The sequence below is a fragment of the Narcine bancroftii genome, chromosome 5, assembly GCF_036971445.1.
Source record: "Narcine bancroftii isolate sNarBan1 chromosome 5, sNarBan1.hap1, whole genome shotgun sequence".
Lineage (NCBI taxonomy): Eukaryota > Metazoa > Chordata > Chondrichthyes > Torpediniformes > Narcinidae > Narcine > Narcine bancroftii.
This window is the reverse complement of record NC_091473.1, coordinates 219740793-219756400: the sequence shown is the minus strand read 5'-3', so window position 1 is coordinate 219756400 and position 15608 is coordinate 219740793. Positions and strand designations below refer to the sequence as shown.

General features: G+C 41.4%; 1 protein-coding gene and 1 long non-coding RNA gene across 3 annotated transcripts in view; one reads left to right on the top strand and one right to left on the bottom strand.

The window, feature by feature from the left end:
- LOC138764882 (zinc-binding protein A33-like) overlaps nucleotides 1-13871 on the top strand; it is a 48672-nt gene extending 34801 nt beyond the window's left edge. The window contains exon 10 of one of the 2 annotated variants that reach the window (XM_069941312.1): nucleotides 11154-13871. In XM_069941312.1, coding sequence (XP_069797413.1) covers nucleotides 11154-11272 — 119 coding nt within the window. In that variant the 3' untranslated portion in view covers nucleotides 11273-13871. Of the gene's footprint in view, nucleotides 1-8429 lie in introns of both variants that reach the window. The other variant, XM_069941311.1, reaches the window with a different exon arrangement.
- Nucleotides 1-15608, bottom strand: part of LOC138764887 (uncharacterized) — a 117773-nt gene that overhangs the window by 29480 nt on the left and 72685 nt on the right. The window lies entirely within an intron of this gene.

Sequence of the window (15608 nt, the reverse complement as noted above, 5' to 3'; positions counted from 1 at the left end):
CACCAAAGAAAAGGTACAAGGACTGCCTAAAGAAATCTCTTGGTGCCTGCCACATTGACCACCGCCAGTGGGCTGATAACGCCTCAAACCGTGCATCTTGGCGCCTCACAGTTTGGCGGGCAGCAACCTCCTTTGAAGAAGACCGCAGAGCCCACCTCACTGTCAAAAGGCAAAGGAGGAAAAACCCAACACCCAACCCCAACCAACCAATTTTCCCCTGCAACCGCTGCAATCGTGTCTGCCTGTCCCGCATCGGACTTGTCAGCCACAAACGAGCCTGCAGCTGACGTGGACTTTTTACCCCCTCCATAAATCTTCGTCCGCGAAGCCAAGCCAAAGATATGAAGTGCACTGTTGGACCTGCTGAGTTTCTTCAGCATTGTGTTTTTACCATATGAAAAATGTGTCAGCATGGATCTTGTTATGTCTGACTTGTCCAATATTGTACTTCATAACTTTCCTTTGAAGCATCTTAGAAAGTCCTACAAAATTAAAAGAGCTACACTGAAAAAGCATGTTTTGTTAATAGTTTTGTTAACTTTCCTTCCTTCTCTTGATGTCCATTGTTCATCCTCACATTGTCAACACATTCCAAATGCGCCCAACCAAAGCGAATGAATCTCAGTTAATTTTCTCCTCATTTTCATCAATCCCCTCAGATTTTACCAGTGACCTGCAATTTGAGGGGTAACTTACACAATCCAATTAACCTAGCAGCCTGCATGTCTTTAAGATGAAACTGGAGACTGCCAGAAACCCACAGTTACAGGAAGAAAGTGGAAACTCACACAGGAGGCACCCGAGGTCAGGAATAACCCTAGGTGTCTGGAGCAATGAGCTGCATCTCTCACTATCTTTCTCCCTATAAACCAGTGGTACTAATCATATATTCATTCAAAGTTAACATTTGTTGCTACCTTATCTTTTGGGCGGTACTCTTCCAATTTCACTGAGAAGGAAAACAAAGGAATCGGGGTGTGGAATGTGTCCATAATTGTTTTCAATGTGAATTTTTAAATTGAAAAAAAATTCAAAAATCACTTGTAATTGCTGATTTTGTTTACGATCTATCATTTGATGGGGTAGACTTTAAGCTCCAAGAGCAAATGTTGCAAAAGATGATTGGTTCATGAGAGATGTATCAAAACAGCACTGTAACTCTTCAGATCACACTTCGATTATCATTTTCAACAATTAATGCAAGTTTCATAAAAAATATTGAGACATTAGTCATACTAAAGGAGAAATTTAATAACATTATGTGAGTAAAGATTAATTACTTTTTTGTGGAGATGACATGCAGGAAGGAAACAGGTTCTTCAGCCCAACTTGTCCATGCCCAATTATGATGTCTAGCTCCACTAATCCTACTTTATTCCTTTCCTTTCCAAGTACCCATCTAAATGTTGTGATTATATCTGTATAGCGCCTTTGGAAGACTACACAAAAGAGTCTGGAAAAACAACCAACTGAAAAACCTCACAAAGATAAGCGTATACAGAGCCGTTGTCATACCCACACTCCTGTTCGGCTCCGAATCATGGGTCCTCTACCGGCATCACCTACGGCTCCTAGAACGCTTCCACCAGCGCTGGGTGGGTCACGTCTCCAGAATGGAGGACAATCGCCTTCCCAAGATCGTGTTATATGGCGAGCTCTCCACTGGCCACCGTGACAGAGGTGCACCAAAGAAAAGGTACAAGGACTGCCTAAAGAAATCTCTTGGTGCCTGCCACATTGACCACCGCCAGTGGGCTGATATCGCCTCAAACCGTGCATCTTGGCGCCTCACAGTTTGGCGGGCAGCAACCTCCTTTGAAGAAGACCGCAGAGCCCACCTCACTGACAAAAGGCAAAGGAGGAAAAACCCAACACCCAACCCCAACCAACCAATTTTCCCCTGCAGCCGCTGCAACCGTGTCTGCCTGTCCCGCATCGGACTTGTCAGCCACAAACGAGCCTGCAGCTGACGTGGACTTTTTACCCCCTCCATAAATCTTCGTCCGCGAAGCCAAGCCAAAGAAAGAAGAAAATACCACAGTAATCAATCCCATGTTAGATTCATTGGAAAAGTTGAATGAGATTCCCTTAGAGCAGACTTCAAAAATGAACCTTGATAGATTTAACCAAAGTCTTGAACAGTTTGATAGAATAAAAAAATACAGTTTGCAAGAAACAAACCGCACTGCTACAGTTCAGGATAGTGTTTGCTTTCTGACAAGCTGAAGGCGGTTCCCTATTATTCTATCTTCACCATGAGAATCCAAATTGTACGAATGGTCTGAAAAGGCTGAATATATTAGAATCAGAATTTATTGTTATGAACAAGTCATGAAATTTGTTGTTTTACAGAAGCATCACAGTGGAAACATTCATATAAACTACCTTACAAAAAAATAAATAAAAATAAAAAGAGTGGGGGTCTTTGAGGATAGAGGCTGCTTTCATATAGATGTCCTTGATGGAGTGGTCTAGTGCCGGTGATGTTGCAGCCTAAGTTAACAATCCTCTGGAGTTTTTCTTGTCCTGACCATTGGCACCTCGGTACCAGATAGTGATGCAACCAGCCAGAATGCTCTCCATGTAAAAGTTTTCAAGGGTCTTTGGTGACAAACTGAATCTCCTCAAACACCTCACGAAGTATAGCCGCAGATGAGCCTTCTTTGTGATTGCATCGACATGAAGGCTCCAGAACAGATCCACGGAGATGTTGACACCTAAGAATTTGAAGCTCATATTATGAAGTTTATGAATATATCGAATACAGTCAATTTAAAAAAACCAATGTATTTAAAATACATTTAAATTATATAAATTAACTAAAACCTTATCAAATATGAACTAAAAGATAGGGGCATGATCAGTAGGGAAGAAGTCCAAGTGTGAATGCAGAAATGACATGTTGCACTTTTGTATGCATGAAGTAAACTTAAAATATGACAGGAAATCAGAAAAAAAATCAAAAATGTTACCTGATAGAAAAATGTAACAGTGATTTCCATGATCAGCAGCCCAAAATTCATATAATACACCCAAAAGTATTCAGGAAGCAAAATCTTCATTGCCTAGTGTAATTGGAGCCAGGAAACACACACCAGTTCACTGTAAATTTGAGATGCCAAATATATATCGATGAGAGCCCTTCTGTTCAGAATAGTTGGATGCTTGCCCCTCACTTTCAATGGTTTCTTAAGTTCTCCACTGAGATGCATAATCCTGCCAGCCAGCAGGATCCTCAGACTGCCAGTCAATAATCCAGGCCTATAATTGTGTTACATATAACAGTCAATGTAGACTTTGGATAGATATCTACGTTGGCTTCCCCAGATGATGTACCATAAGGAGCATGGCCTAGTGTACCTAAAGGTAAATAGTATAATCAGAAAAAAGTTTACAGTTTCTAATGGCTCATATAAATATCTAATTGCACCTAATTTTATAATAGTATCAACACCAAGATAACATTAAACTATTTGACTTAATCCTCACCAATCTTTCTGCAGCAGATACATCTTTCCATGACTGTAGGCCTAGAAATTGGTAGAAATGACCAGCAGAAAGTTCTGATAAGAAGCATATTACAGGCACACTCCATTGTGTTGAGGCAGTTCAATTGTGAAACCTGTATTTGACTCGGGATAGAACAGGCTGCTGGAAGAGAGGCATTCAATGGATCACAGCCACAGCAGAAATGCATACTTCTTCTTCTTTTTTGGCTTGGCTTCGCGGACGAAGATTTATGGAGGGGGTAAAAGTCCACGTCAGCTGCAGGCTCGTTTGTGGCTGACCAGTCCGATGCGGGACAGGCAGACACGGTTGCAGCGGCTGCAGGGGAAAATTGGTGGGTTGGGGTTGGGTGTTGGGTTTTCCTCCTTTGCCTTTTGTCAGTGAGGTGGGCTCTGCGGTCTTCTTCAAAGGAGGTTGCTGCCCGCCAAACTGTGAGGCGCCAAGATGCACGGTTTGAGGCAATATCAGCCCACTGGCGGTGGTCAATGTGGCAGGCACCAAGAGATTTCTTTAGGCAGTCCTTGTACCTTTACTTTGGTGCACCTCTGTCACGGTGGCCAGTGGAGAGCTCGCCATATAACACGATCTTGGGAAGGCGATGGTCCTCCATTCTGGAGACGTGACCCACCCAGCGCAGCTGGATCTTCAGCAGCGTGGACTCGATGCTGTCGACTAGTAAATCTGTATCTGTACCACATTTCCTAAAAGACCCTGGCGCAATGATGATTGCAGATCATCTATGGTGCAGCAAATTATTGGGTCGATTAAAAACAGAGAGCAAAATAACTATTTTGTTTACACTTGATGGCACTGTGGCACAGCTGGTAAAGCTGTACCCTCACAGCTCCAGCAATTTGGGTTTAATCCAAACCTGCTGTCTGCCTGTATAGAGCTTGCTTATGCATCACATTAGTTTTGCAGTTTTAAAACATCGGCAGGGCACAAAGAACAATGCGGTGACCACTTAGTGAAGCTAGAGCACAGGTCAGCATGCATACTAAACACGAATACCATGCCATAGATATATATGGGGACAAAGCTCTGAATTCAATATTTAGTCACTCATGCTAGTAAGGATTTAAATGTGAAAAGAGAGGAGACAGTTCCAAGAATATTCACACCCTCAGTTACAGTGGGGCCCTCCCTGCATGTGTCTGTGGAACAAAAGGTTGTAAAATTCACAAACATGTTTAGGCAGAAGGTGACAAGTGGACGATCTGTCCTGGATCCCATCTGACATCCTCACCATAATGGAAGCCATCCAATTTGACCCAATCCATGTAACATCAGAAAATGCCTGGAAGATGTGAAATGGACGAAGGACATCGTAGGTGCATTAACCAAACCACTTCAAACAGTCACACTTACAGGCTAAGCTGTTCCAGTACAGTAACTGAATTGGCATATGTCCAACATTATGCGATGTATTTTTCTTTGAACATCGACAAAGTGCTAGAAACTGCAGCTGAAATCATTACTAGGTGATGCTTAAACACAAACAACCCACTCACTCATATTCAGTTTGGGTTTTGCGAGTTTTTAAACAACTGATGTAATGTGATATAGAACACATATTCTATGCAGACAGCGCCTGAATTCAGGATTGAACCTGGGTCACTGCAGCTGTGAAGCATCAGTTCTACTATCTGCATCACTCTGCCTCATGAATAAACATAATAGTTCTTTTGGAGCAGATAAAGAGGTGCTGGAGGGAGTCAGCAGGCAAACAGAGTCCATGGGCAGAAATAGTCAGTCAACATTTCAAGTCAAAAACCTCATTATATATTACACATATCAAAGGGGAGAGAAGCTGAGGAGTGGCCCAATGGTCATAGAGTTCAAGACAGAAGGTGTGGGAGATGGAGAGACAGGTAGAGGGACAAACCATTTGGAAGGGGAGGGGAGAAAACAGAGAGAAAATAATAAGTATAGGAGTAGGTAATGAAGAAAATGAAACATTGGAATTAGAACGGGTTGTGGGTTACCTAAAATTAGAGAAATCAATGCTCATGCTATTAGGTTTAAAGCTGCCCAGGAGGAATATGATGTGCTTTTTCTCAAGTTTACATTAGGCCACTGTCTTGGGTAAACTTGTACCTCTCACTTTGTTCATTTTAGATTGGTCATAATGTTTGAGCTACTGAAAGAAAATAGACACACACACCGAGAACAGTTCAGTTATACAAATGTTTATAATAAATTCAAAAGCTGATTTCAAATTACAATATGCAAGCCCTTCCCAACTATACTTATCAACGCCTGGACTGGTCCCAACTGCCGAAGCGAGGCAACGACCGCACACTTGTAGTTGGTTGTCAGGGCGCCGGTAGCAGCTTCTCCACCTCCCTCGACCGGGACGTTAGCTGGACTCGAGAAGTTCTTCTTCTTGCTGAGAGATGTTGCCACCTCTTGGAGAGTCTCAAACTTCAGCAGCGGGACCATGGCTTATATTACCCAAAAACTGTTTACCTAAGCACCTATTCCCAGCACAATAAGAAAGATAAGCGAGCAAGCTAGCATCCCTAGTCTTCTATCGAATAACATAATTTTCAGCTTATCACTTTGAATACAATGGTTTATTTTGCATCAAGGCTAGGCCTCTGACAGTCTGTGACCAAAACAAGCGGGAAGATTAAATGTTCTTGGTACACAGATCTCTTTTTTATCAGATAACTGGATCTCTGGCCCCTTGGTAGAATTTAGCTTATGTCTGCTGATTCTAAAAAACAAGCAGGTTCTCAGCCCTGCAGAAGGAAAGGCTGCAAAATTAAAAAACACGGTTTAAATCTTCCATTACAACCACATCCTGACTCTGCCTCACCTGGAAGGTCTGTTCATGTCCCTGGATGGAGGTGAGGGGGGTAGATGTAGGGACAGGATTTGGACTTTCTGTGGTTACAGCAAGGTTCCTAAGTGGATGCAAGGTAGGGGGGAAGGGTAGAGCGTGCAAGTGAGCCTCAGAGAGACATCTCTAAAGGTGGAGAGATGAAGATGTGGCAGAAGTGTTGGGATATAATGTGTCGGTGAGTAGAAAGTGAGGAGCAGAGGGTCTCTGTTTTGTTCTGCCCAAGGTGGGTTGAGGGCAGAAGTACGAGAAATCGAGGAGAAATGGGTTTGGGATTTATCAATGGCCATAAAGGCGGATTCACGTTTATTAAAGAAAAAGGACATTTCAGACATCCTGGAGTTGAAGACCTCATTCTGGGAAAAGATGCAGCAGAGAAGGAAGAATTGTGAGCAGAGAATGGCGTCCTCACAAGGAACAGGATGGGAAGAGGTGCAATCCAGGTAACTGTGAGAACCAACGGGTTTGTAATGGATATCCCCTGAGATGGAGATAGAGAGGTCAAGGAAATGAAAAGATGTGTTAGAAACAGTCTAGATAAACTTAAGGTGGATGTTGGTCATGAATTTAATAAAATTGTCAAGTTCGTCATAGGTACAGGAAGTCGCAACAGTGCAGTAGCATTGTAACGGAAGAAGAGCTGGGGTTTGGTGCCCAAAGATGATCAGAACAGGACTGTTCCACAGACTTGACAAAATGCCAGGTGTAGCTGGGGCCCATATGAGTACCCATGGATCAGGAAGAAATGGGAGGAGTCAAAGGTGAAGTTGTTTAAGGTCTTTTAATTGATCCAGTTTTTTTGCTGGATTTCTAAAGGTTCTCAGTCTTAACTCCATACATGATATTTTATTTATTTCAGGATTGTGAATATTGAAGTCTATGAGCAGTGAAAACTGCCAGGGATCAGACATATGTTTCCCTTCTTCTTGTTCACTCCCAGAACTACATTCATGGAATTATGTTCCTTCGGGAATACTGGGAACAGATGCCTGGTCTTGTACCTTTGTAGCCATCGATCACATTATGATAGGAAAAATTAGCCACCCTGGCTGCAGTTATGGATAAGGAATCTTTCAGTATTTTGTCCTCAACCCAAGTAGTTGCATGAATGAATTTTGTTCCGTTAAAAGATTGGAACTGGAAAACTTTGCTGCTAATTCCATCATTTTTAATTCAATTTCCAAATAGAAAATGTAGCAATCCACACTTCCTGCAGCATTCCCTGAATAGTATTGAGGCTGATTTGTGTCAAATAACATTTATGCCATAAAAGTGCCAGATTCAACAAAAATAAATAACTAGCCTTGATATTCAGTGGCAATTATTATCACCGATTACAAGCTCCTGTTTTCATTTGGGACTGTCAATTTAAGGGCTAGGACCAGCTGCAACCATTTGCAACTGTGGGGAGAACCGAGTGGCAACAATCAGGATCTTGACTGTGCCCAAGGTTTATCCTCAGGAGGAAGAGGGAAAACATTTGTTGCTTTTATCCAAGGACACAGGTGGAGAGAGTCATGTGAGCGAAAACCATTAAAGGAACAGCGCACTTGGTGATCAGGAGCCATTATTACAGGAACAGCACTTGGTGAGCAGCAGCCATCTCAAGGAATATTGTGTTGGAGTGGTTCCATGTGTTGCTGGACAATTTGTTTGATTCTCCCTTTCAGGGGAATTATTCAACCTCATCATGACCAAAGGAAAGGTCATTTTTGAAGGGGACTTGTTGAACCACTGTGACCAAAGGGAAGGTCATTCTGATGGGGAATTATTGAACCCCATCGTGACCAGAGGAGGGTTATTCTGAAGGGGAAGTATTGAACCCCACCGTGACCAAAGGGAAGGTTATTCTGAAGGGGAATTATTGAACCCCACCATGACCAAAGGAAAGTTCACTTTGATTGACCCATGCCTGGGTTTTAGAAGTTTGTGGAAGTGACATTTCCCCTCGCCAAGGAAAAGGGGAAATGGGCCACACCTGCAGCACATACAGTAGAGGGGTCATGTTGCAACTCTCCAAATGTCTGGTGAGACCAAACTGAGGGCAATGTGTTCACTTTTACTCATCTCATTATAGGAAGGACGTGGAAGCTATGGAGAAGATGCAGAGGATATTTCCCAGGATGTTGCCTGCATTGGAAAATAAATCTTTTGAGGCAAATTCAACAGAGCTGGGACTTATATCTTTGGAGCAAAGCAGGATGAGAGGAAAGTTAATAATGGTCTACAAGATTCTGAGAGCATAAATATGTTTTTCCTAGGGTGGGAATAGAAAACACCAAGGGACATCTCGACAAAGTGAAGCAAGGAAAGTTCAGGGGAGACATCAGGGCTACGTTTTTTTTAATACACAGAGTTGTGGGTGCCTGAAATGTCTTGCCAGGGATGATGGTGGAGGCTGAAACATTCGAGGCATTTAAGAGACTCTGAGACAGGCACATGGATAAAAGAAAATAGAGGTTGAAAGGGTTTAGATTTTTTTGGTAGAAATAAGAGCCTGTATAATGCTGTAATGTTTTATGTTATAAGTTCTCCATTCTGTGTCACATGTTCTTACAGTATGGAAGGCTGTAAGGTCATGTATTTGACTGTTCTACATACCAAAACCTACTTACATTGGTATATTGGTGTGAATATTCACTGATGCACACTTCACAGCTCACTGAAGAAGAGTTCCAAAACTTTACAACCCACTGAGAAAAAAAATCTTTCTAATTTTCATATTATCATTGCCTTGTACAACAAAGACAAGCATAAATTATAGCCTTGAATTGTTTCTCGGGCATACAATCAAATGTTTGACACAATTTTAGCATTCAATTCATTACATTTCCTTATGGATTAATGTAAGCCACAGTCACATTCAATATGGATCAGTGAGAACAGAATTTGTCACACAGCCTCATACAGGACAGAATGGAGTACAGACAAATTTCAATGCAACCCAATATGTCTGGGTCCACTGAAAGGTCAACTGAATAATTCTGTACAGTATGGATTGTGCTGGGCTTGGAATAAGATATTGCATGACTACAGTAGAGTCTCAAGCATAACATATCCTCTCCCCAACAAAGAAATATGCAGCAAAAACCATGACACAAATGACACAGTCCAGACTGATATGGCACCAAGCTAATTTCATGTTGACTAGCGTGATCTGACCCTATGACTATCTGGCACACTGTAGTTCACCGCTGAGCAAGCATTGGCCTCATGAGTATATGGCATAAGGTCCCACAAGTGTTCTTCAAGCATTCTTCAGAAAACAGGCATCCTTGGTAAGGTTATCATTTATTGCCATTCCACAATGGGACATAATGAAGAATGGTGAAAGAGCTGGATGTTTTGAGGTAGCTGCTTGCAAGATGGGAATTCAAATGTACAATGGCCTATGCCAGTCTCATGCAGCATGGAAAGAATCAGGGTCAAAACTTTAACATAGCCTCATGCAACTTGTCTGGTGTAATCTCATGTATACGACACATCTTCATACACTAATAATACAACATGGCACTGTATGGACAATGCAGCCCAGACAGTTTGTTCAGGTTTGGTCAAAGAATCACACAATATGGAAAAAGGCACTTCAGCCCACTTTCCCAGCAATTCCCCCAGATTCAACCACTCAGCTATGTATTAGGGACAAATTTTAGTGGTTAATTGCCAACCCACATATCTTGAGAATGTGGGAGAAAACCAGAGTGCACAGGCGTGGGGAAAATGTGCAAACTTAACAGACAGCACCAGAGATCAAGATCAAGTCCATATTGCTGGAGCTGTAAATTAGCAGCTCTACTAGTTGCATTTTGAGGCTAGCCTAAAGCATATGATGCAGCCTTGTGTCGGGTCAGAGCATATAACAAATCCTTATACATTATGTGTACAACAGGGCTTTGTGCATTAAGGATATACAATATGTTCTCGTGTCATGGAGCTGTATGGCGCAGAAGCAAGACCCTCAGCCCAACTTGTCTCTGCTGAACAATTTGACTATCTGATCTGGTCCCCTTTTCCTCTGGTTGAGTCATAACCATCTATCCTTGTTTATGTACCTGTCCGAATGTCATAATGGTACCTGCCTCAACAGGCAGCTCATTCTATACAACCACTATCCTCCGTGTGCAAACATTGTACCTCAATTCCCTTTTAAATATTTCCCCTCATCTTAAAACTATGATAATGACAACAGATTTATTGTCATATATAATGTATGTGGCTGAAATTCTTATTTGCTGCCCCAGACTCCTCCCTGACTGCAAGGGAGTAGCTTGGAGGATTCCATTTATGACAGTTGTTTGGACCTGTACAGACAAGTGTATAACATGCTATTGACTATTCAGGACATCGATTGTCACCAGAAAGACCATCATTTTTTTGACCCTCCTGATCTCCCACTGGGAAATAGATAGGAAGTCCAATTCCTGATGTTCTGCAAGTGGTTATTTTGATAAAATTTAAAAATCACCCACATTACCGTGGATCTAGATACATATAGGCTTGATCATAAAGGGCATTTGCAAAGCAAACCACTTCTCACATCATTCTGATGTTTTCGTGATCAACATTATATGGACAAGGACAATTCTGGAACAATGGGCAGAGGTCAAAATCAGGATTCATCTATTTCAATGGCCAAAAAGGTCAGCATAGACTTGGTGAGATGTAGGGCCTGTTTCTGTACCCTATAACTTGATAACCTGCACTTGGAATTGAGGAGGAATTTCTTGTAAATCGTGGTAATTTTCTGTCTTCGAGCTACAGAGGCTGATTCAGTAATGTTCAATTACTCATTGGTTTTCAGGCTATTGGAGTCCATGTCAAGATATGAATCAGCAAGACTCCTTCAAATTGTGGAACAGGCTTCAGAGAACCTGCTCTATTCATACTCCTATTTTAATTACTGTCAAGTGTTCTCAATAAGCTTCTTTACATAGATGGATGTAGGGTGAGGTGTGTGATGCAGGATCATACAACATGGGTGAGCACCAGGTTGAAGGTTCAATATCAGGAGCTTGTAGTGCAGCTCCCTTTCACTAGCTTTTTGATTAATTAACTCCTGGCTCTGTCCCTGCAAACCATCCCCTGTTGTTTTCTGCAACGGAAGACCAAAGTCTCTTCACAGGTAGACGTCAGGTCAGTGCAGGTGTTGTGTTCTCTCTGCAGCTGCTGTTGTCTGCGAGTCATCAGATTGTCTGTGAGCCACCATCTCAAGAGACCTGCTGTCCAGCGTCCTTGAGACTGATTGATTTTCTTGCAGTAATGTTCTCATCATTGTCATTATCTGGCAGCTCGGCTGATGGGAGGCAACAGAACAAATTAGATGATCAGTTCAATGACCATAGGTGTCCAGTCCTGGCATATGTGATCCTTGCAACCTCTCACAAGGGTGATGGTGCAATCTTGGAGGTGGCAGTTCCTGGATCAGATATGTTGTCATGAGGGTCTCATGCCCAGCTGGTAAAGCAGGGGACTAACTATGATAAAATGGGCCAGTCCCATGGCTATTCTTTTACCTCATTACCACTTCTGTGCACTCAACATCGAGTTATTCCTTTTACATTTGAACATCTTTCTGGCATAATTATACTTAGTAGCTGAGATTTAACAGCAGAGAATTCCAAAGTTTTATGACTTTTGACTCAAAAATTGATCAGCAAACTCCAAGACTCAACATCCCACTGTGTATTTGGATTCTGGATTTCCTCTCCTCCAGACCATAATCAGTGAGGATTAGTAAGAACATATCTACCACAATCTCCATCAGTATCGGAAGACCGCAGGGCTGCATTTTTAGCCCACTGCTCTATATAGCCATATAACAATTACAGCACAGAATCAGGCCAGTTCGGCCCTTCTAGTCCATGTCGAACATCTTTTTTTAAAAAACTTCTTTTTTTTTTTCACACCATAAATCACATTAGCCATGATACACACTTTTTCTTTTTCACACATATACAGTGACTTTTTAATATTTTCAAGAGTAAAACTTTAACAAAGTCCATAATATAAAAATGAAAACTACAACTAACCCACTCCCCCTCAGCAAGCTCCACAAGGGAAGCATTATGAAAATAAAATAAACACATACAACAATTTAAGATATTACTAAACACAAATAAGGTGACCACATCTTAACAAAAAAAAATCATAATTATCATGCAAGTTGTATGTTATTTTCTCCATATGCCAATGAGTTACATTTACCTCAACTTCGTCTTTCCATGAAATCGCAACACATTTACGTGCTACAGCCAATGCGAAATGAAAAAATGCTGTCTGAAACGTATCTAACCCCAAATCAATAAATGGGGCAATACAACCCAAGAAAAAAAATGTTGGATCTAACAAATATTGGATCTTAAACAATTTTTGAAGAAATTCCCTAATTTTATGCCAAAATGATTGAACCTTATCACAAAACCAAACTGAATGTAAAAATGTTCCTACACATAATCCACATCTAAAACACAACTCTGAATTACTAAATCCATATTTTTTCAACTTCTCAGGGGTTAGATACAACTGGTACAAAAATTATAATTAACCCTATTATATCTTACATTAAGCAATTTAGTCACACCATCAGAACACATCATCTCCCAATCGGCCTGATTAATTTCACAAATTAAGTCATTTTCCCATTTAATCCTAGATTTATCTAAATTTATTTTATCGATAGTGTCATGCAACAATGCATACATCTCAGAAATAAAACCCTTATTTAGTGAATGAGAAATCATAAACTCATATTTCGTTAACTTAGGAATTTTCATTTCTCTTCCAAAATTATCTCTCACAAATGCTCTAATTTGATAATACACAAATAAAGAAGTCACTGGAATTCCAAATTTCTCTCTGTTGATTAAACAATAAAAATTTACCCTCTTCAAAACAATCCTGCAATGACTTTATTCCTTTAATCTGCCATTCCCATAAAAATCTATTATTCAACGAAAAAGGAATCGATTAATTTTGATATATTGGAGCTTGAACCAATATTTTACCTTTCGTACCCATCAATAAATTCCTTTTAGTCCAAATCTCTAACAAATGTTTTAAAATCGGTACATTATATCTCTGTAATAGAACAGAATTCTACTTAAATATAAATTGATGTGAATAAGGTTCAGAAACAACAATCATCAAGGATCCACACCACCCAGCACACCCTCTATTCTCACTGCTGCCATCAGGAAAGAGGTGTCAGTGCCACAAGACTCACACCACCAGGTTCAGAAACAACTACTACACCTCAACCATCAGACTCCTCACCAATAAACCGAATCAGGGACTCTTAAAAACACTTACTTTTGCACTTTATTGTATTTATTTTCCTCTCTATATTGCACGGATATTATATTTACATTTCTTTATTTGTTTACATTTGTATGTTGGGTACAGTTTTGTTTTGCACTTCCAATAAGTAGTAATTTTTGCCTTGCCCACAGGATAGACCAATTTTAGGGTTTTATGTGACGTCATGTATGTACCTCTGTCAATAAATTGGAAATCTGAGAAATTTCATCTCATCTAGTATTATGAACTAGGAGAAAAAACGCACAAAATACTAGCGTGGCAACTTAAGACAGAACAAACTAAAAGAATGGTATTGGCATCAAGGAAAAAGGACAAACAAATTACATATAACCCAACGGAGATCAACGAAAACTTCAGGGAATTCTACGAGCAACTATGTCAAACTGAAAATGAAGGGAAAGAAGACAAAATAGATGAATTTCTAACTAAAATTGAATTACCGAAATTGCAAACAGAGGAACAAAATAAATTAATAAAACCATTTGAAATAGAGGAAATACAGGATATATTAAAAAAACTACCGAACAATAAAATGCCGGGAGAGGATGGACTCCCAATAGAATTCTATAAAACATTTAACGACTTATTAATTCCTCCTCTCCTGGAAGTAATGAACCAGATTGAAAAAACACGAAACATACCAGATTCATGCTTCTTCTTCTTTGGCTTGGCTTCGCGGACGAAGATTTAAGGAGGGGGTAAATGTCCACGTCAGCTGCAGGCTCGTTTGTGGCTGACAAGTCCGATGCGGGACAGGCAGACACGGTTGCAGCGGTTGCAGGGGAAAATTGGTTGGTTGGGGTTGGGTGTTGGGTTTTTCCTCCTTTGCCTTTTGTCAGTGAGGTGGGCTCTGGGGTCTTCTTCAAAGGAGGTTGCTGCCAGCCAAACTGTGAGGCGCCAAGATGCACGGTTTGAGGCGATATCAGCCCACTGGCGGTGGTCAATGTGGCAGGCACCTAGAGATTTCTTTAGGCAGTCCTTGTACCTTTTCTTTGGTGCACCTCTGTCACGGTGGCCAGTGGAGAGCTCGCCATATAACACGATCTTGGGAAGGCAATGGTCCTCCATTCTGGAGACGTGACCCACCCAGCGCAGCTGGATCTTCAGCAGCGTGGACTCAATGCTGTCGACCTCTGCCATCTCGAGTACTTCGACGTTAGGGATGAAAGCGCTCCAATGAATGTTGAGGATGGAGCGGAGACAACGCTGGTGGAAGCGTTCTAGGAGCCGTAGGTGATGCCGGTAGAGGACCCATGATTCGGAGCCGAACAGGAGTGTGGGTATGACAATGGCTCTGTATACGCTTAACTTTGTGACGTTTTTCAGTTGGTTGTTTTTCCAGACTCTTTTGTGTAGTCTTCCAAAGGCGCTATTTGCCAGATTCATGCAAAACACCAATAATTACAGTAATACCAAAGATGGGGAAAGATCCACTAACACCAGCATCGTATAGACCAATATCTATACTTAACACAGATTATAAGATAATAGCTAAACTATTAGCAAACAGATTGGCTGACTGTGTACCAAAACTAGTAAAACTAGATCAAACTGGATTTATTAAAAAAAGACGAACGGACAATATCTGTAAATTTATTAACTTAATCCATGCAGTACAAGAAATCTCTTGGTGCCTGCCACATTGACCACCACCAGTGGGCTGATATCGCCTCAAACCGTGCATCTTGGCGCCTCACAGTTCGGCGGGCAGCAACCTCTTTTGAAGAAGACCGCAGAGCCCACCTCACTGACAAAAGGCAAAGGAGGAAAAACCCAACACCCAACCCCAACCAACCAATTTTCCCCTGCAACTGCTGCAACCGTGTCTGCCTGTCCCACATCGGACTTGTCAGCCACAAACGAGCCTGCAGCTGACGTGGACATTTACCCCCTCCATAAATCTTCGTCCGCGAAGCCAAGCCAAAGAAGAAACAAAGAA